This window comes from Telopea speciosissima, chromosome 8 (assembly GCF_018873765.1).
Source record: "Telopea speciosissima isolate NSW1024214 ecotype Mountain lineage chromosome 8, Tspe_v1, whole genome shotgun sequence".
In the NCBI taxonomy this organism is placed as follows: domain Eukaryota; kingdom Viridiplantae; phylum Streptophyta; class Magnoliopsida; order Proteales; family Proteaceae; genus Telopea; species Telopea speciosissima.
The window spans coordinates 7,876,199-7,898,447 of record NC_057923.1 but is presented as its reverse complement, the minus strand read 5'-3'; the positions used below and the strand labels follow the sequence as shown (position 1 = coordinate 7,898,447).

The 22,249-nt window shown below is 37.9% G+C and overlaps 1 protein-coding gene across 1 annotated transcript; it reads left to right on the top strand.

The window, feature by feature from the left end:
• The first annotated feature begins 6,240 nt into the window (after nt 1–6,240).
• Nucleotides 6,241–20,441, top strand: LOC122671368 (serine/threonine-protein kinase PBL34-like). The gene is made up of 6 exons (XM_043868531.1): nt 6,241–7,002; nt 7,729–8,066; nt 8,168–8,303; nt 12,352–12,488; nt 12,567–12,690; nt 19,599–20,441. The coding sequence occupies exons 1-6, from the start codon at nt 6,819–6,821 to the stop codon at nt 20,123–20,125; spliced, it is 1,446 nt and encodes a 481-aa protein (XP_043724466.1). The 5' UTR covers nt 6,241–6,818; the 3' UTR covers nt 20,126–20,441.
• Nucleotides 20,442–22,249: the final 1,808 nt, after the last annotated feature.

Below are 22,249 nucleotides of genomic sequence, written 5' to 3'. Positions count from 1 at the left end.
AAACGTATAGGTTGCAGTACTTTATACGAGTATAGAAGGATTCCAAAGGCTATACTCTCACTCTGTTTTATAAGAAACTATAGTAGGTAAAACAGTCTCTGGAATGGACAATTGCAGAGATAGAAAATGTTTTCTGTTGTGTATGAAATGACTGACAAGACATGGTATATATATAGAGTTCAAACACCCTTTCATGAAGGGGTATACCCATATGTATACATGTAGCCTATAAGTACAAGAAAGTACTCTTCCAGGGGGAGGTATGTCTATACATAATCCTCCATGTCCAGGGAGGTATCCATTCATGGGGTTGTGTCTATTCGTATATGTGTACATCGTATACGAATATAGTACACATGGGTGAACCGAGTTATAGAAAAAACTCGAATGCAAAACTTTCACTATCTAAAAAGAAGGTTTTGCCCACACCCACACCCCGACAGAGAGAAGGGTGATTACCCCTCCAAGAGGCTCACACCCTTAAGAAACCAACCATATATATCTACCACTCAATTTACTTTCCCACAACCAATGTGGAACTATTCTTGGGCTCCATATTGCCTCTTGCACACAAAAGTGCACAATAAATTCAAACTAAAAAAATGGAGGGAATGTAAAAAAGAGGGAATTTACAAAAATCACTGTTTTTTTTTTTTGAAACTTTGACCAAAAAACCATTATAATAAAATAATGTAACAACATGGCCCCATCTGAGATGTCATTTGGGGATATGTTTGGACCTCAATCGAGACGTCAGTTGAGGGTACTGTTTGTACCCTTGTACCCTGACAAGTGATATATTTGGGCCTTGTCTAACTCGTCGATGGGGATGAGTGTGGGACTCAAGTCCTCGTCTGATTTGTCAGCGAGGTGAGCATTAGCATGGGTCCTCATTTGATTCGTCAGCAGGAATTTGTTGGACCTAATTGAATGTTTCCAAATGGTTGGAATCTTTGCGTAGAGGAATGAATAATTGAACCTTTTTCCCTTATTGGAATTAGTATTTGGAAAATGATATGGATCCTTTGGAAATGTATGTTTGTTGTTGGAACTTTTTCCCTTTATTGGGGATGGGTATTTGTTAACAATGTGAATTGTTGGATTGATGTGGTTTTGTTTTGAATTATGTTTCTTGTGTGAATGAAGTATATGTATTTGTATATGGAATAAATCTTTGAAATATGCATATACGTGAATAGGTTTCAGATTTGTCCCCTTCTTGGAATTCTTCATTGAAATTTTCCATCATGATTTTGTAATATACTGTTGATTTTATTATTCCATGGTATGTGATTCGTTACTTATTGATCTAGTTCGCTCACCCCTATTATTATTAACGTTTTTTTTTCAGATCGATTGACTAGAACTCCAGAGTGTGAGTAGGCCCTCATGTTGAAGCATTTTGGAGAATTATTTTAGGAGTGATATTTTGGAGATAGGTGCAAAAGAAGTTTGAATTATTTTGGAAGACAGTCTTTTGTTTATATTTTATAGGTATAATAATTCTCATGCTTGATGGATGACTGTATGTATCAAATTACCTCTAGATGTGGATGATTTAATTTAGTTTCATGTCCTTACCCAAAAAAAAAATTAGTTTCATGTTTTTCACTATAGTTTTGATTAGTGTGTCACATCGGTAGCTTTGGGCCCCACTTAGGTTTTGAGGTATGACATAGCCAAACCAAACTGCTTGAGCAAAGGGACAATTTAGGAGAATGTGCGTCAAATTCTCTCCTCTTTCCCACATCGCTGACATTTAGGATCAACTAGCACCTTGCGTTGAACTAAGTCTCCCCCTGATGCTAAACCATTTGCACACGCATGCTAAAGAAAATTCTCGACCTTAGGTAATGTATGACATCTCCTGTCACACCCCGATCTTTGAACCATAGGGTGGTATGACTAGAGCGTACACCTACGTTCCACTATCCCACCAGGATCACTGATGCAGTATCTAAAGGCTAACTCATCCAAACCACAAATTGGTAAATCAAGAGAGAAAGAGTATAATAATAACATTATCAGAGTAACGGAAGCTAAATTGTATTATATACAATAACTGTAATAGTTTATCCAAAGGTTTACAAATTCTTCCAATCAAGACTTATGTATTAAATACTATTTAAATAATAAATTTTTCATGAAAGGAAGCAAAAGAATACGTAAACGTATAAAATATATGGACACTTGATCGAGAATCACTATTCCCCCAAGGAATAGACATTGTAGTAACAGTCTAGTCCATGCTCCTCAGTCTCAGGAGTCCACCAGTCATCACTACCGCCCTCAGAAACCACATAATATAAGCCACCTGGCTCCAGTACACCTGCATCAACATCTAAAAGAGAGGACCCTTGAGGGATAAGCTTTACTAAGCCTAGTGAGCAATCAAATCATACAAACGAACACAGATATACATGAATGCATAGATATCATGATGCGTGAATGCATTAGTTGATTTTCCACCTAACATCACATCCTAAGTCCAGTCTAGTGCTGCTGCAACATCATAGGTAACATCTCCGGCTCTGGCGATGACAAACCCAAGTTGCGTTGGGAGTTTGCAGGTCCCAGTACCTTATTTCGTCTCGCTGGTTTACCCAGTAAACCCCCAATGTTTAATTAGTCCCACTACCCAAGTTTCTATATTTGGTTCTCACAACCCCTCTAGAGTTTCCATACGAAACTCAACAACATGAGTCGCATCCCTGATTATGAACACATCTCCAAATCTCAATCCAAATATTGGATTTCAAATCAAAATCTTCAAAAAAAAAAAAAACTCAATGCACATTTCTCCCATGGTTTTAAAACAACAAACCCTGGAATGAGTCTTCAAATCCAAAAATAGGGAATTTCTAGGGTTTTTGGGATTTCCGATTCTTAAAACCTTGGATTCTCCACTTTTGATAAGGAGTTTTCATTTGAAATGTTATGTTCAAAGAAACATATCTAGGTGTAATAAAATGGTAAAAAAATATACTCATCTAGAGTCATTATTACTTTACCTTTTATTTCTATTCACAATATATATATATTGTTACCCAAAATTCAAACAACCCAAAGTTTTTAAGATGTTGTCGACACAAAAAATTCAAATGAAACTATTGTCCAAACAATAATCAACCCTCCACTTAGAAATGATTAAGCTGCAAACTCAACAAATTTACGACGATTCAAATCAAAGCAGGGATAAATCCATTCATCCGCTACAAGTCCCACTAACATGATAACCAGTTAGCGACAAACTACCACACTTCTTGGTCCCACAAATAGATAGAGAGAAATGGTACATACCAGAGAATGACCAACTATTTATGCTCATTCAATGGCAACTTTGGGAAGAGAGGTGTTCTTATGATGGTTGTGAAGTTGGGTTGAGAGAGTGGAGGGGGGGGGGTTAGAGGGATTTGTGTTTATTACAATTGGTTTCTAGAACGAAAATATAATTTGTGTTTATTACAATTCGTTTCTAGAAAAAAAAATGTTTACTTTTTTTATTGAAATTTTTTTCAAAGATTTATAAGATAAGAAAATTAATTATAAAACATTTAGGTTTGACTTTCTTTCACATTTAATTGTTTTTTATTTCTTAGATGGAGAAAATTTCCTCTTTTGGGTTCATAATTTCATATACAAGAAACAGACATGCCACACACATTTCTTTTTTTTTTCTTAAATTTCTTAGATCTACTAGATTAAAAAAAGAATTACAAAATAAGTATACTTTAAATTTGTTTTACATCTATAAAGTTATATTTTAAAAAGATTTACCCAATCCCCAAATCAGTTAGTTACCGTCCTGCCCAAACTATAAACTTCCTAATATACCCTTTGACTCAATTTTTTTCCTTAAAAAAAACATTAAAGATAATGCTTTAACCGTTTGCATTACCCAGGAAAAAAATAAAATAATGTAATCGTTTGCACTTTTAAAAAAAAAAAAAAAAGGAAAAAAAAAACCACCATTTGCACAACTTATTGAATTCCCTTTTCTTTTTTCTTTTTTCTTTTTTTTTTTTCTCTGCACCTAGAGAGCACCACTTTTGCTAATTTCTGCAAGTTTCCCGTCTATTAGAAATAAGAGAAAACTCAATGAGTTGTGCAAAGTGCAAACGGTTACACTATTTTTTTTTTTTTTTGGGGGGTAATGCAAACGGTTAAAGCATTATCTTTAGTGTTTTTTTAAGGAAAAAAATTAAGTCAAAGGGTATATTAGGAAGTTTATAGTTTGGGAGGGACGGTAACTAACTGATTTGGGGATTGGGTAAATCTTTTCAAAATATAACTTTATGGATGTAAAACAAATTTAAAATATACTTATTTTGTAATTCTTTTTTTAATCTAGTAGATCTAGGAAATTTTCCCTTTTTTTTTTTTGGAGGGGGGAGGGGGTGTTCCGTAAGAAAAAAAAACCATTGAAAACACTTTTTAAGAGTGTTACCAAACACTACTCAGTGAGGCAAAATACATAAAATAAAGAAGGATTTTTTCATGTACCCCATAAGGTTTGCCATTATTATGGAAAAATCCTTCACTTTTCAAAAATGCTGTGTGCCCCCCTGAGGTGCTTAACAGTTAACATATTCCCCCATTCCGTTACTCTAAAACTAACAACGTTAAAAGTATGGAATGAAGTGACAAAAATACCCCTCCTAGTTGAGAATGAAAACCATTATACCCTTTGCATTTAGGGTTTGAAATTTGGGGGAAAATCCCAAATCTCATCTTCTCCTTTGCCTTCGTTCCTCCTAGTTATCTTCCCCAATCGTGCCCTTCAACGAAGAATCACCACCAGCTGAATCGATTAGAGTTTAATCTTCCACCTGCAACTCCCCTGCCCAGATCGGTTCTTGACCACCATTGTTGGACCTGTAACTCCTTTGCCTAGATCGGTTCAAGTTCTTGAATACCAAGTAGATGAGTTGCAAGTTTTGTAGGTGTAGGTCGTTGGTTCAAGAATCGAAGAACCCAAACCTCCTTCCTTTGGCTGAAGACTGATTTCATAACAGCGATTACATCGGTTTTGGACGAGTCAAACCAAATATCCCTTTTAATTGTTGCAGAATATTGATCATTGCAGTTCCTCCCATAAATCCAATAATGGTTGAATGAGACAAGAAATCTATCAAAAATCCTAATCTGCAAATCAAACCATTCCATAACTTCGTAAATAAATAAAGGGATTGAGGGAAGTTACTAGGGCGCATTCCACTATCCAAAATTGAAACTTCCTCTGTGTCTAAAGTCTGAACTTAAAAATCCCTAAAGCCAATTGAAAATTTCTGGGGAAAAAAGTGGAGGTAAAAATCAATCCAAGAAACAATGCAGGGTTGTCCGTGGCGGATACTAAATCTCTAATATTTGAAGCGAGGAGCAATGATGCAGCAACAACAGTCCCCACGACGAGATCCCTTGAACTACCAAAAATGGCATAAACCAGAGGAGGCACAAAGCTTGAATCTACAACCAAAAAAAAAATGAAAAAAGAATTTGATCGATAAATTACTTCCAATCATGATCTGGAGAAGCTGAAGTAGAGATAAAGAAGAGAATTGTAACTTACAGAGGCCGATAATAGGAGGAATGTTAGCAAGTTTAGCGTAGCTAATCCCTTGAGGGATGACAAGCCTAGCAATGGTGATTCCGGCAAGGAGGTCAAGGAGGTCGTAGTGGAAGAGGTGGAAATTGTAATTGGGAGGCCATTAGAAGACAAGGATGCAGTATTGGAACGCCTTCTTCGTCCAACCTAGCGGCTGTGATTCATTCTTGAATTGCCAGAATGGATCGTCTGGGAAGAACGTCTCTTTTAGATCGGATTTGAATGCTGTGAGAAAGCTTCTTGGGGTTTAGAAGTTCACCTTCTCACCAAAGCCATTCATGGCTAATGGCTAATGGCTAATGGCTAATGGCTTCAGAGAGAGAGAGAGGGAGATGGTTGGAATTGAAGAAGCGGTAAATGAGGAAGATGAGTTGCAGGTTTTTTTCCTTTTTAGAAAGGTATTTTTGTCACTTCATCCCACACTTTTAACGTTGTTAGTCTTAGAGTAACGGAATGAAGGAATATATTAATTATTAAGAACCTGGGGGGGCGCACACAGCATTTTTGAAAAGTAAGGGATTTTTTCATAATTACGTCAAACCTCAGGGGGGTAACGTGAAAAAACCCAATAAAGAAATAAATTAGCCGATAGGTGATAAAATTCGTACTAGTTTTTTCGCTCTGAAATGGTCAGCTTCCAATTAAAATTTTCTGTAGGGTTTGTAGAGCTGTGAAGGTGGAAATCCTGTGCTGTTTTTTTTTTTTTTCTTCTTATCTTATTGGGGGAGCTAATTGCTCCCGTATTGGTTAGAGAATTCACTGGGCGGTGTTTACTTTCTTCTGTTTTGTGGGGCTGTTACGTGATCTGTTGTATAATAAGGTTGCTTGTGACTTGTGAAAGATTTAGATTCTTCATCACTGATTCTCTGTTCTGGGTTCATGGGATTTTCGTCTGAGTTTCTGGTTTTTGAACAGATGGATTCGGAAGGTATGTTTGAATCTCTGAAAGGTGTTGTTTATTTCGATCGTTGTTGTTTGTGCTCTTTGGGTTCTAAAGCTCAACTCTGTGAAGTTCTGTAAATAAAAAAGTTCTCTTTTTTAATTTTTTGGAGGTTGGGGTGGGGTGGATAAGTTGATTCGAGATATCTAGTTTGTGGGTTTCAAATATTGGGGACTGCAGTGAAGAAGACTAAAAAGGGGGGGTTCGTTTCGTTGGGTTTTGAATATTTGTGAGTTTTGGAGATATGGGCTTTTGACTTAGGGTTTCGGAAAGATGGGAGCTGGTCCTGATGCTACTATTCAGGTAGAGACATGGGATGTTGGGAAATCAAAGGGAAGGAAGGAAAAAGATGACGAGACGGAGGACACTGGGTGTTGGATTAAGCTCAGGTTTATTGGTAGCTGCATCTCAAGATCTAAGGTGGATACCTCCATAAGCGGCACTAGTACTAATTATGGTAATTTTTTTTACTTATGAAAGTCTTTCCATTTGGCATTGTTCTGTTGAATTCTTTGTTTGGATTTTACGGCTTTATTTCGTTGTCTTTGGTTGACTTGACCGGAAAATTAATTTTCATTCAATCATTTTCTCGGGTTAGCATATGCCACTATTTTTATTTGCTATATTTGATTTTCAATTTGAATTTTTTCCGTTGAGAATGTCCATTTGTGGGCATGCATTGTCAATTTTAACCAACTTTTGTTTTTGCTTTGCAAATTGAGAAAGACACTGATCTACGAGACATTTGATTATTGATCCTCATTATTTGGCATGATAACCAATTTGTCTTTATTTTTCTTAGCTAAGGAAGATCTGAATTGGCTATTGTTATTGCTTTCCTCGATATCTTTTTTGCGTGGTGGGAAAAAGTAATCTGTATAACAGCTTCCATTTGTGCAAGTGTGTATTTCTTAAGGCAATTTTATTCATGTAAATTTGATATATTTGGTCATTTGCCTCTAGGATTTCTTAAAAAAACCAGGGATTTTTTCATTGTTTCCTTCTCCTTTAAAACTGCATTATCATTTCTAGTCAGTGATGTGATATTATTAATAGCAAATTGTCAAAGTCTGAGGGCACAAAAAGAAGTTCCAGTACATAGTTTAGTTGCTAATTGTTAATTTAGTTATCATGAGCCAATTAAAAGACATGTTAACATGCTGATAATGTGTATGTGGACCAGCGGAAAGTAAATCTACAAATGATACCAGTAGGGACCAACCAGTTGTCCCAGTGGCCTCCTCTTCAACCACTAGCAATGCAGAAAGTATCTCATCCACTCCTAAATTAGGTGAGGAGCTGAAGGTTGCTTCCCAGCTTAGAAAATTCACATTTAATGACCTCAAGACAGCAACGAGAAATTTTAGACCAGAGAGTCTCCTTGGTGAGGGTGGATTTGGTTGTGTTTTCAAGGGATGGATTGAAGAGAATGGAACTGCTCCGGTAAAACCTGGGACAGGGCTTACTGTTGCAGTTAAAACTCTCAATCACGATGGATTACAAGGCCATAAAGAGTGGATGGTATGATCCTCCTCCAATTGTTGCGTTTTTTACTTCTTGTTTAACTTTTCCTTCTGATATTCATGGACGTTCTTATCTCTCTCCCATTTGGCAATTGGCAGGCTGAAGTTAATTTTCTTGGTGATCTTCTTCATCAGAATTTGGTTAAATTGATTGGTTACTGCATTGAAGATGATCAAAGGCTGCTAGTTTACGAGTTCATGCCTCGAGGGAGCCTGGAAAACCACCTCTTTAGAAGTATGTAACTGCCTATGTAATGTTCTTTTACAATTGGACTGGTGTCTTGAATATTATACATTTAATCAGTGGAAATCTTTAAAATTGAGGTTCAGTTGAAGTTATCACCTACTGTGCACATCACACCAGAGGTTGGAAGAGTTTGACTGCCTCTGCAGATAATACTGGCATACACTTTATTTTTTTAGTCATTGAGAACACAGATCAATTAATGGTTGTTGTTGGTATCGGCCAAATGGAGAACAGTGTAATGCATTTGATTGTGTACTTGTATGCTGTGCATGAGAAAATATATATTTATTACGGGGGTTCGGAAACTGTTCTTCTCCACTGAAGCTTTTTTATTTTAAGCTTTTGGTTTATAAATTATCCTTTCCCCTTTTTGCTTGAAGAATTAAGTATCCTCAACCTCTTGTTAATACATAATTATTGCATCTGTTAGTGCTTTCTGTTCAAGTTTTCATTTTGCAGGTTACTACCTGTGCAATGACATATTTTGGTCAGGGATATATTTCTGAGATATTTGGGCAAACTTAAAAGACCTGATTCTGTTTGTATTGTTAGAGACATGTAGAGGGCCACCGGATATGTCTACTTTTTATGTAAATATGTATGCACTATACATAAACGATATAATGTTGCAGATATAAGGAAGTTAAAGTATGCATTTATCACATGCTTGTTATACGGCTTTTAGATATCTAATATTTCGCTCTTGAAGTGCTTTTGGGAGAAATTGATTGTTCTGTTTATGTTGTGTTTTTAGAGGAAGCATGGAATGCAACCTTAGCAAATTTTCAAAAATGTTCGTGTATTTCCCATCTAGGTTTTGCCCCTAGAGTACAATGTGTTGAAGTTTTGTTGATGATAGTTCTCAGAAATTTGTCCTGGGAATTGAAGGGACTCATGTAAAGATCTTGCTAAAATTCAATTGAAATGAGAGAACTTCCTACCATATTCACCTATTAGATTAGACTATGGTAGAAAGGTCAAAAATGGCTTTTAACCCACCTCCCTTTTATGTCTATATGTGAATAATTGACAAGGGAAATCAAGATTTCCACTTGGAATTTTTACTGTCAAAGCTCAATTTTCTGGGTTAATACCTCACAATGGGTTAATACCTCACAATGCATTCTTTCCGGTTTGTTTGTGTAGAACACCTAAGGACAATCTATGGGAATGACTAGGGACTTATATTTTTGAAATGTGTTCCAACAAATTAATATAGACAGTTGTAATGTAGTCTGATAAACTGATTTATCATACATAATGTAAATTTAATTTAAGTTAATCAATTATCCATGTTAAAAATAAATTGAAAAATTCTGTACATAATGAACATGTGAAATGTGAAATGGGTTGCTAGAACACCCGCTTGTCATATTTTTATTTCCTATGATACTATATTTAATATTTTAAATTTAATGTTCTAAAACTAAGAATCAAATTTTGATCAATTTATTATACATTCTAAACCCTATTATTTAAACCTCGCTTTTTCATTTTGAGTGACTTAATTATTATGTTTTACTATGATCTTTTTGGATGCAATTCTTTTCAAAGGGCGGGCCGGTCATTTCGCCCATCCCCATGTATCTGGATGCACCCTGCGCCCCGGTGCAGAGAACTTTATCCCTATATATATATATTCTAACAATTTGCTCAGATTGTTTGCCTGTTATCATAGTTGTCATGGTGTCGCCATGGCGCCTCCATGGTGTCCTAGCGCTGGAGAAGCATGCATATCGACCTACGCCATGGTGTCTTGTTTCTCTTTCCCTCTTCGATTTCATCTTCTTTTGCCATTGATGTTCTCTCTGTTGGGCGGTGACTGCAACCCTCAATAGAATTGTTTTGAACCCTTTGAGAGAGAGTCGATTGGGCTTGAGTTTTGGTGCATTGAATCACCACCCTAGGGCGATCCTTACCTGAGAGGTTCGCACCCAAAAGCTTTCCTTGTCCTGAGATTCAAACTTTTGAAGATTACTTGCAACTAAAAAGTCGCCAAATCTGATTCCAGGGATTAAATACTCCTTGTTTAGTTGATTTCTGTGATGAGTTCTTGTTGGAATTGATAGAACATGATGTGGCGATGCTTCGCCTGAATATTTAGACTGGACCGAGAAGAGTCGAAGGAGTTATCTCCTTCGTACTGCGCTGTTTTCCGTCCCAGGCTGAAGTCATAAGGTTGAAGACAACCATAATCTGATCGTGGGTTATTTCAAACCCTTATTTTTGTCTTTTTTCTTTAAGTACCCTTCTCTTCTTTTATTCCCCTTTGTCCATACTTTACACATCCCTCCAAGTTTACTATGAGTCATTAAATCAAAACCCTTTTATGCCCTTTCTTAGATTCTACTTAATTACAAGATTGCCATCCTTAAAACTTGAGAAACAATAGAGAAAAAATAAAACATGGCTTGAGTATACATCTATTAAAACATTAAAAAATAGAGAAAATAAAAAATAAAACATGGTCAACATGATTGCCATGGCAACGCTATGGCGGGCGACGTGTCGATATATCAATCAGACACCCCTCCACCGACTTGGATCGCCATGACGCTGTGACAACTATGCCTGTTATGACTGGGTGTTAGATTGGGCTACCCGCACTCTTATGGACGACATTATATACATAACTCTATTATTTTTTTTTTCTATGTACCCAATTCCTCTAATAGGATTGCTCTCTTATACAAGGTATTGTGACAGCTGTGCCCTAAAGTGAATTCATGTTTACATTTTCAATTTAAAAATTTCAAGAGTTCCACAAGAATAAAAATTATACTTTTCCTTTCTCTCTCAAATCAGAAAAAAGAATCATGCGATTTCAATCTTTCTTGAAATTTCACATAAAGTATCTTCAATTTTAAGGCCTAAATGTCCCGGAGATCAAAATGGTTAAACATGCTATGGGAAAGCAATGGAAGCCCTTTGCATGTTTTTGTACATGTGTGCATGGAATAAATCACCCATTTCTTAGAACATCCCGAACCTTGTTACTGAAAGCTTACTTGATCTTTCTTTAACTTGACTAGCATTAAGTGCATCCAAGTTACAGTGAAGAGGTAAAAGTTCCTTCTGAGTATATAAGTTTAGATGAAACAGGTGGCCCAATATAGTGAGGATATGCAAAATAACAAAATTAGTAGTAATAACAAAAACCAACAACAATTTGTTAATAATAAGACTGATGATGACGATAATAATGAAAACAGTGAGAAATGAGCAACTATAATGAAAATAACATATTAGTAATGATAATGTTCTATTTTGAAAATTTGACTATTTTAAACACCTTGGCATTTGATGATCAATACGCAATGAAAATTATATATAGCAACTTATTTATAGTATGTTGTTTTGAAGATCTGTTAAAGGACCAAAAAAAACCTCATTTATTGGTTTTATGTTAGACACTGTTATAAATGAATGATACAGAGACTTACGGTTTTTGGGATCATTGAGGTCAATGTGTCTGAAGCACATCCGTGTAATGTTATTTACTTGCTCACACAACCATATGTACTTGGTTTTTTAATGAGGATGTGGTACTATCTTTCCTATGCTACTCCATTTCCGTAGCTCCATTATTGAGTCTCCTTTTCTTAGTAAGAGGTAAGAAGCAATTGGCTTGGTGTTTCGTGCAGTTATTCTAGGACTATTTTCTTAGTAATAATTTTTAGGGTGGTCAATGTAGGCATTACCAAACATTGTGATAGGCTTTACCTTTCTGTTCTTCCGAAAGGCTTAACCCTTTTGAAAGATAATATCAGAAGACATGGAATATGTAGTGTACCTTTATTCGCTAAGCATGTGTTTCCATATTCTTTGTTATCTTTCCTAATTTTTGTTAGCCAAACATTGTTTTCACCTAATCTTTCTTAACAGTTCTGGTATAGTAATGCTTGTTTTTGCATGGAAAAATATACTTTGGCTCTCTATTGAAAATTGTTTTCAATCAAGTCTTGTTCCTAGACCTTTGTCTTTTATATTATGGATATTTAATGTTCTCTGGTAACAAACATTTCATATGCTGAAGGGTCCCTGCCTCTCCCGTGGTCCATCAGAATGAAAATTGCACTCGGTGCTGCAAAAGGCCTTGCCTTTCTTCATGAGGAAGCAGAAAGGCCAGTGATATATCGGGATTTTAAAACATCTAATATCCTGTTAGATGCGGTATGTGGCAAATATTCGGAGTAAAAATTACACGTTTTTCCCTTATATTACAACCTTTTTTAAAGGATGCTTTTTCAGGACTACAACGCAAAGCTTTCTGACTTTGGACTTGCTAAAGATGGTCCTGAGGGGGACAAGACGCATGTATCTACCCGAGTGATGGGAACATATGGATATGCAGCCCCAGAATATGTGATGACAGGTGATGCTCAGGTTGCATCTCTATGTCTGTATTGCTTGCTTTTCTTTCTTTGGAGGATTTGTTGCATATGGACTTATGGATATTGTTTTATTCTGCCTTGCGTTTTTTGTGCTTATTTGCCATTCTATAAAAAGAGTGACCCAGTACACGAGGCTCCCGCTACTGCAAGGTCTGGGAGAGTAAAATGTACACAGCCTTACCCCCTGTTTTGCAGGAGAGGCTGTTTCCAAATTTTGAACCCGCAACAAACAGGTTGCAAGAGCACAACTTAACTGTTGCGCGAAGGCTTGTCCGTTGTCATTTGCCATTCTATATAAGGAAAAAGAGACAATTTGATAGATGTGTGAATTGGATGATTCTAGTTGTTGAAGTGTTTAGTGTCATTTTTTTCTACTCTCAAGTCTATTTTGTGAATATTCTGTATGCGTGAGGCAAAAAATGTGTACAACAGTCTTCCCTACTGTTGACAGCATGGCCTCTTGATTTATCTGAGAAAAATTAAATAAACAAATCCATTTGTTTATGATTTTTGCTTTTGTAGCTTGTAGATTGTCTTTTTGGTGTATACATTTGATGTCTAATTTTCAAGGGTGCAATAACACCATTGTGATACTTTAAGTCATGCATGAGGACCTGTTGTAGACTTTCCAATATGGGGATTATTTTGTGCATAAATTTTTTTGAAGGCTCCAACAAAAACAACAACAACATTGCCTTATCCTAACTAAATGGGGTCGGCTACATGGATCCTTGCTCTCCAATCAGCTCTATTCGAAGTCATACATGAAACGAGGCCCAGGCTATTCATGTCATTCCTCACCACTTCGCCTATGGTTAACGTAAAATATTTGAAATGTGTTTATAATATCAGTTAATCAGTTTAGGTCAGACCTTGGCGCAACAGTGCGGTTGCTCCATTGTAACCTAGTGGTCACGGGTTCGAGTAGGATAACAGCCTCTCCGCAAAGTGGGGGTAAAGCTGCATACATTATGACCCTCTTGAGACCCTGCAGTGGTGGGAGCTTTGTGCACTGGGTATGCCCTTTTAGATGGATCCGCACTAGAATGAAATTCTAGTTTTGCTTAACAATTGGGTGTCATAGAAGCATGTTTTCAGGGAAGTGTATATGGAGCAACCCCCTGGTTTTGTTGCTCAGGGGGAGTCTGGTAAGGTGTGTAGGCTAAAGAAATCATTTTATGGGCTGAAACAGTCGCCAAGGGCGTCGTTTGGCCGGTTTACTGATGTTGTGTTGAAGTTTGGACTGACTCGATCTGAGAGTGATGTTCTTTCGGAGGTCTGATGCAGGGAGGATATTTTTGGTAGTTTATGTAGATGATATTGTTATCACAGGAGATGATTCTTCAGGTATTGAGAGCTTGAAGACACATTTGGGACAGCAATTTCAGATTGAGGACCTGGGACGTCTGAAATATTTCTTGGGTATTGAGGTAGCTCAATCACAAAAAGGAATTTCGCTCTCACAGCGAAAGTATGTTCTTGACTTGCTTTCAAAGACAGGGTTACTGGGATCTAAACCTTTGGATACTCCTATAGATCCTAATTTGAAACTGGTGGCAGATGATGGTGATATCCTTGATGATCCAGAGAAGTATCAGAGGCTGGTAGGGAAACTCAACTATTTGACTGTGATTAGGCCTGACATCTCCTTCCTGTCAGTGCACTGAGTCAGTTTATGTCCTCTCCTCGGACGTCTCATTGGGATGCAGTTGTAAGGTTTTGAGCTATATCAAGAAAGCTCCGGGTCGTGGTCTTCTATATTTTGATCATGGTCATGGGAGGATTGAAGGCTTTACTGATGCTGACTGGGCAGGATCTCCAATTGATCGAAGATCCACTTCAAGTTACTGTGTGTTTGTTGGAGGAAATCTTGTTTCATGGAAGAGCAAGAAACAGACTGTTGTAGCTCGGTCCAGTGCAAAGTCGGAGTATCGTGCTATGGCACATGGCACTTGTGAACTGATGTGGATTAAACAATTGATGGCAGAGCTTTGGTTTGGTGATGATTCTCCTATGTTACTATGGTGTGATGATCAGGCTGCCATTCATATTTCTACCAATCCTGTGTTTCATGAGAGAACAAAACACATTGAGATTGACTGTCATTTTGTTCGTGAAAAGCTGCAAAAAGGGATTCTCTCTCCTCGTCATGTTCGAACCAGGGAGCAACTTGCTGATTTGTTTACAAAGTCTTTGGGGAGTGTGAGAGTAGATTATATTTGTTACAAGCTGGGCATGATCAACATATATGCTCTAGCTTGAGGGAGAGTGTTAGAAGTTGTCGATTAAGGGGGAGGGAGTCGTGAATTAGCGCTAGCACTAATTCACGATTCCCTCTTAGGGGTATTTTTGGTATTTTGGTTTCACCCTATTGAAACCTGTTTATAATGAATGATTTGGGGCAGCCTTCTCTTACGGCTGTGACTCCCAACCTGTTGCAGCAATTCTCTTCTCTTCCTCCCCTCTTCTCCTTTCTCTCTTCTTTTTTCTTCTTATTTTATTTCAGATTTATACCCTCTTTGAGTTTTAAAATAACCAAGAAAAATACATTTGATCGCCTAAGGTGATAATTTATCAATGTGGGTTTGTAAAATATGAACAAGACATGCACAACAAAATACCCATGAAGGTACAGTAAATAGAGGAACACAATGATTTCAATTTGAGAATGGAGATCGGTTATCCAAAACCGAGGAGCTCATTTTGTTGATCAAGTAACAAGCAGTAAGAACAATGTCTCACCAATAATTTGTAAGAACATGCATGCGAATCATAAAAGAGCAAGCAATTTCCAAAAGGTGTTTGTTTTTACATTCATCTACCCCATTTTGTTGTAGTGTATATGCATAACTGGTTTTGATGAATTATACCATTAGCGAAGCAAAATTCTGAAATTTCCTTCTGAATATATTCAAGAGCATTATTAGACTGAAAATTTTTAATGGAAGCATCAAACTGAGTTTTTATTTCATAATAAGAATTGTAAAAAAACTTAAGGAATTCGGATTGAACTTTTAACAAATAAACCCTCGTTAACCGGAAATGATCATCCACGAAAGTAACAAAGTTGGAAAATCCTAATTTATTACTGACTCGACATGGACCCCACATATTAGAATGAATTAAGGAAAATAAATACCGACCCCTAGACTCACTATGAGGAGGAAAATGATGTTTGCCAAGTTCATAGGCTTCACATTATAGACGGGAGACAGACTTGCAACTTGGAACCATCAACTGAAGGTCAGACAAGGATAAATGGCCCAAACGATGATGCCACTGAAGAAGAGAAGGTCCACTAGCAGATGAAGTAGCAGTCAACGGTCCAGTACCTTCCAGATAATATAAACCAGCCTGCTCAAGCCTGCCACCAATTTTCCTCCTTATCTGAAGGTCCTGAAAAACACAATTAGAAGGATAGAAAGTAATGGAACAGCTAAGTGATTTTGTAAGTTGGCTAACAGATAACAAACTTAAGGGTAGCTTAGGAATATGAAGAACTGATGACAACGTCATTGAATTGGTAGGAGAAACTATTCCATGACCTATCACATGAGTGGAGGATCCATCAACGAGGATAATAGGATATGAAGCTTGAACTAGAGACAAGGAAGAAAACAAGTCTGACTTACAAGTCATGTGGGAAGATGCCCCGGAGTCAATAACCCATGTAATGGTGGTAAGGTACGATGAGTTACCTACGTGTGCTAAGGCGGTGATGGAAGTGGAAGTAGATGACTCAAGTTGTTGAAGACGGTTTAGTATCTGATTATAATCATCACGAGGCACAGAAATGGTGGAAGATGCCCCAAGTGCAGATGCTAGTGTAGTATCAGTAGGGTTCTCTCTCTCTTTGAGGAGAATTGTCAGTCATAGCTGTGTTGGCTAACTCATTTGCCCAGTCTGGTTGACCATGCTTGGTCCACCATGTGTCAAAAGTATGATTGGACTTTTCACAGAAGGTACCTAGCGAGAAGTTCTTTTAGTTTGTTGTCCACCTGAACCACGACCACTTGGCCCATAACCGTGGCGTCTCCACTAGCAACGACCTCTACCAGAGCAGGAGGACCCTCGTCTTCGGCTGGCAACAAATGCTGATCCTTCTTGAGGAGTAGGAGAGGGATCAAATTTTGGTGATGGTAATTGACCTCTGAAGGCGAGAGAATGTTTCATTCAATGAAAGTATTTTTTCACTTGCGAGGAGCTTACTTTTAACTGAGTGGTAATCAGGATGGAGACCTGCCAGATATTTTGCAACATGGAACTCGGCACGCTGAAGTTGCAATTTTTCTAGATCAGTAGTAAGAGGTTGATGGATCTGAAGCTCTTCAATAATCCCCTTGTAGCTGTTGAAGTACTCACTCTATGACTTTTCTCCTTAATTAAACATCTTTTCATAGAACTCATAGGTTCGGGAAATATTCTTCTCTTGAGAGAAGCTTTCTTTCAAATCATCCCAAACCCCCTTTGCAGTAGTATGAAACATGACATTGGCGGCAATAACAGGTTCCATACTATTCCAGAAGCAAATATTGAGTGTGGAATTTTAACGCATCCATTCTTCATATGTGGCAATGGTAGTAGGATCCTTTGAATCAGCAGGTGGAGGATTGGAAGTGAGATGTTTCATCTTTCCTTTGGCATGAATGGAGACTTGGACAGCTTGAGCCCATAACAAATAGTTAGAGACTCCATTAAGCTTAATAGTAGTAATCTGAATATGAACGTTGTCAACCGGAGCTTTAGGATCAGCAATCATGCACACAGGGAAGATAGGAATCGATGAAGGCATCAACAGCTGCAAGGAACAATAGCAGGAACTCAGTCAAGTAGTAGTAGGATGGTTGGAAGAGTGATCAGCAACAAGTAACAATAGTTGGCAGCCAGTATATTCCAAACTGAGGCAAATCTGTACATTAAAACTCAGAATTGGGTGATTTTGAAAAAGGAACAGATCAGCGGGTCTGATTGATCTGAAAGTGCTATCGAAAGAGGTCCTCGGTGAGAGAAATAAAACCCCAAAGGATGGAATTGATCTGCTGGACAGATCTGAAATACCACCAGAAATCAAGTGGTCAAAAAACTCCTCAAAGACAGAGTATCCCCAGCAGTTGAGGAGAAAAGTAGCACCAGCAAATCAAGAACTTGAATCAGTCCAGAAACCTGGATCAAAGGTACATCTCCAATAGTGTTAAGTAGTCCTCAAAGGAGGAATTGCATCTGGTAGCTGGAAATTTTTTTTTAGCAGGTTGATAATGCCTGTAAAACAGGGGTATCTAGAATCAATAATGGCAATAACCTTCACATACATCGATCACAGTAGGCCAGGAATTCCATTGGCAGCAAGATAGTGTAGAGAGCCCTAGTGTATTTTCATATCATTCTCAACTAGGGCTGTCTGTAGATAACAAATAGGCAGCAAAGGCTGCTGCAACAAGAAACCGAGACCTGTATTCGAAGGACTATCAAACCAGTGAAAATAAAATGGTGATAGCCGGTTAATAAAGCTCTGTTACCATGTTACTATATCAGCTTTAGAAACCAGCAACCATGCAAGAGAAGGGAGTCTGCTAAAGAGACTAGCAATCAATAGGCCTATGCAGTCTCCCACTGCTTTAATGTATAATCAATCTCAGTAGCTTACAACTTACGAAAGTATACTAGATGGGATGCAATACTATAAAAGATAAGATTCTAGCTAATAAGAGGAAAAAATCAAAATTAACTAGGAAACAAGAAGCAAATCTATCTACTAACACTTATCAACGATAGGGACACTCCCCCTATCGTGGTAGACATCTACTTGTACCCACGCATGCGACTTTAACACTTGTTATCAAGGGTACATTGTCTATGCCCTGAATTTCTTCATTGTGACCCATTATTATCACGGCGTCTAGGCGACCCAAGGCATTGGAGGGGTCCTGGACGTGAGGCGTCCATGGCGATACTAGTTGTCAAGGCGCCTGGACACCTAGACAACGCCTTGACAATTATGCTGTGACCTACACCATTTCATCCATGAAGAATACAGAAAAACATGAGGAAAGTTAGTCTTTCATCAATAATTTACAAGACATGTTTGCACTGCCATTTTCCTGACTTCTTTTTCTGATTTGATTGATGAGAAAACTGTGAATTTTTGGTGGGATTGATGGATCTAATTGCCCAAGATGAGGGAAACTTCTTTTATGTAGATCACTAGATCTAATTGCTCAACTGTGAGTTTTTAAATGGAGGGAGTTGATATGAATGGAGACTTGCATTTCTTCTTAGCATTGCTCAAGATCTTTGTAGGGAATGACCAATTGCTTTTACATGTTTGCCAATAAGGATTCTAAAGTTCAATGAACTTGGGTTGAAAGATGGCAGAGATCAGCAATTTTTGAAGGTGTTGCATGGTGGAGAAAGGTTCCAAACTTCCAATAGCCAGAAGGTGAAAAGGGCAGGGAGTTCCTTAATCTGGTTGGCATAAGTGTCTGGATGATAGGTGGGTGACCAGTTCTAAACTTTGTGGGAAGGAACAAATGTCAAAAATTAGATGCCGGCCTTGAAATATTGGTGTTTTGCTTCCTGAAACCCTTTATTGAATCAGTGTTCAGTAGAAGATAAACATATTGCTCAAGCAAGGGAAAAAAATGTGGAAGATGAAAATGCTTTTTCTGGGGGGTAGTGAAAGTTGCAGAAACACTGTACATGGAGACTTCTAGTGGTTTTTTCTGTAGAGAAAGTAATGTGTTACTCATTTTTATCATGCACTGTCTGAACCACACACAAGGAATCCAATGATGACTGTTTCCTTAATTGTGTAGCCATGTCCTCTCAAACTGTATGACATATGATTTCTTTTAGTTTGTTTCATCTAATCTAAATCTACTTTCTGCTTTAGGGCATCTGACATCAAAAAGTGATGTCTACAGCTTCGGGGTGGTCCTACTTGAAATGCTGACTGGTCGAAGATCCATGGACAAAAACAGACCTAATGGGGAGCACAACCTGGTTGAATGGGCAAGGCCGCATCTTGGGGAGAGGCGAAGGTTTTACCGACTAATAGACCCTCGCCTTGAAGGTCACTTCTCAATTAAGGGTTCACAAAAGGCTGCTCAACTGGCCCAACACTGCTTAAGCCGGGATCCAAAGGCAAGACCTCTGATGAGTGAAGTTGTTGATGCCTTGAAGCCACTCCTGAACCTGAAGGACATGGCTAGCTCCTCATACTATTTCCAGACCATGCAGGCAGAGCGCAGTGGGTCCAACCCAAATGCCAGGAACAGCCTTAGAACACAGGCTGGATCGCTATCAAGGAATGGGCAGCCAACAAAGAGCCCCTCGATCGCAAATGGCTCACATGCTTCTCCCTACCACCGCCACCACCAATTACAGCAGTCACCCAAACTCAATGGTAAACAACCATAGCATCGAGTTCATGTTAATCTGCTTTGTCACAGGCATCTTCATTTTGTCCCTTTATTTTCTTTTTAATATATAAATTTATATACAATCGGGGGCATTGGAATCTTGGAGAACTGAACAAGCATTGGAGCAATATGTTGACTCTATTCTAATGTGAATCCTTGGGAAATATTGAGAGGGTTTTTGGGCTCTGCCATTTCCCATTGTGGAAACGGTAAATGGCAAAGCTTGTGGAAAGTACTATATTGCCTTCTTATGTCGCCTGAAATTTGTTGAAATATATGATAATGGTGAATATAATTTGACTTGTCATACCTCTAGTGCAACTATTTTCACCATATTTCTTTAGATATTTTTTCAAATACTTGAAGATTTGATAGAACAGCAGCAAGCAATGGGGAGAAATGGAATTTTTCTTCTCTTTTCATTGGGTGACCGGGACATGGAAGCATGCCTTATCCCTTCTAGTTCTGTTTCAACATGATTTATTTGTAAACAGTTTAGGATAATCAAATGCTTATTTATTTATTTTTCAGTGAACTTTCATGTAATCCAATCGCCATTTTATTTCCTTGGTTCATCGACTCGAGAGATCATGTTCCATCCACTTCTGTATACTGAAATGCTCTTCTTCAACAGTGCAATGGTGTTCTTGTTCACTATTTCATAGCAAGGACCCTGAGTACCTGACGAACCAAAACATAGTGTTTGATAATAGAGTACAAAGCTTTGATTTCATGGCTTCCTCTGAAGATCACGGCATTGGAAATTTTTAGTTGCAAGTTGCTACACAGAGGGGTCCAATTACTTGGGCTACAGAGTTCCATGGTTAATAAAATAGTTTCGAGGGGGGGGGGGGGGAGCTTTGGGAGGACGAATAGATGGAATGATGAAGCTCCTCCTATGGTTCTTTTATCTTTCACGAAATGAGAAAATTGGCTGTTTGCCAGTAGTAAAGAGAGAAGAATGGTCAGAATTCAGAGAACCCTAAATTTATTGTTGCTGTTTGGTTTGTCGTGGATGTAGAAAGTTGCACCGAAAGGTGCTAGCTAGTGCAGTTAGTATGTGTTAGCATTCCCGGAGAATGATGGTCTACTGCTGGCGATCCAAATGCAGGCCATCTTTGCTGGTAAAAACAACCTGAACAATCCCTTTGTCAACACGATTTTAAACTCCCAAATCACCATGAACAGTGGCAAAACTGGCTGCTACCGGATACGGAAAATGCTGGTGAGATCTCTAATTTGTCCGGCAACCCTCCTAAGAGGATCTTGAAGGTCAGAATCATGTTAGAAAGCTCCCCGGATTTTAGATATTTATAAATGCTTCAATGGTGTTCAAATCCCAGCCCTCAAATGATTCCAATGATGGCCACTATGGGAATAAAATTTCTGGTAAATCTGAAGACTGGAAATTTCCAATATCCGTGGCTTGTGAATCCAAAAACGGGAAAAATCCCCTCGTTCCATGGTGCTTGGTTCATTAATTTCACATTATATATAATCAAGATAGTTCTCTGGTTCTCAGGTTCTCAAAATGGGAAACAAAATTACATAATTACAAAGAGCAACAAATGGCAAGAAAATCCCAGTACGGAAAACCAAGAAAATCATCCAATTCTTGATTTTCAGGTTTTCACAGATTCATGGTTTGTTGAATGAATGCCATCAAACATATTACATATTGCCATCGCCGAATATTAAAAAAAATCCAACATAACATAGATAGTAACAACATATACAGCCAAGCAAGTCGATTAACAATAACATCGTTTACAGCGGCGAGAAGTCGAAAATGCCGGCAACATAGTTTGCTCTGATACCATCTATTAGGGTTTCCACACAATCTATTAGTTCTAAAAAATAATGGAGATAATGCATTCTTACCTCCAGAAGGTCCCAAAAAAGAGAGGGAAAATTTCATGGACACCCCCTAAAAGTATCCAATATCTAAGAAACTTATCATATTTGGTCAAAATGTCACAGACACCCCTTATTTTTATGAATTTATTTCAATTTAGTCCACTCCATTAGTCTCTGCAGTTAAGTGTCTGTTAACTCTTTTTAAATGGCGAAATTACCCTTACCATAGTGAAATCCCTATAATACCCTTAATGATGAATTAATG

Coding starts and splice junctions, on each gene's coding strand:
- LOC122671368 (XM_043868531.1), top strand. CDS start 6,819: ATGGGAGCTGGTCCTGATGCTACTATTCAGGTAGAGACATGGGATGTT. Junction 8,067..8,167: donor AAGGCCATAAAGAGTGGATG/GTATGATCCTCC, acceptor GGCAATTGGCAG/GCTGAAGTTAATTTTCTTGG. Junction 8,304..12,351: donor GGAAAACCACCTCTTTAGAA/GTATGTAACTGC, acceptor CATATGCTGAAG/GGTCCCTGCCTCTCCCGTGG.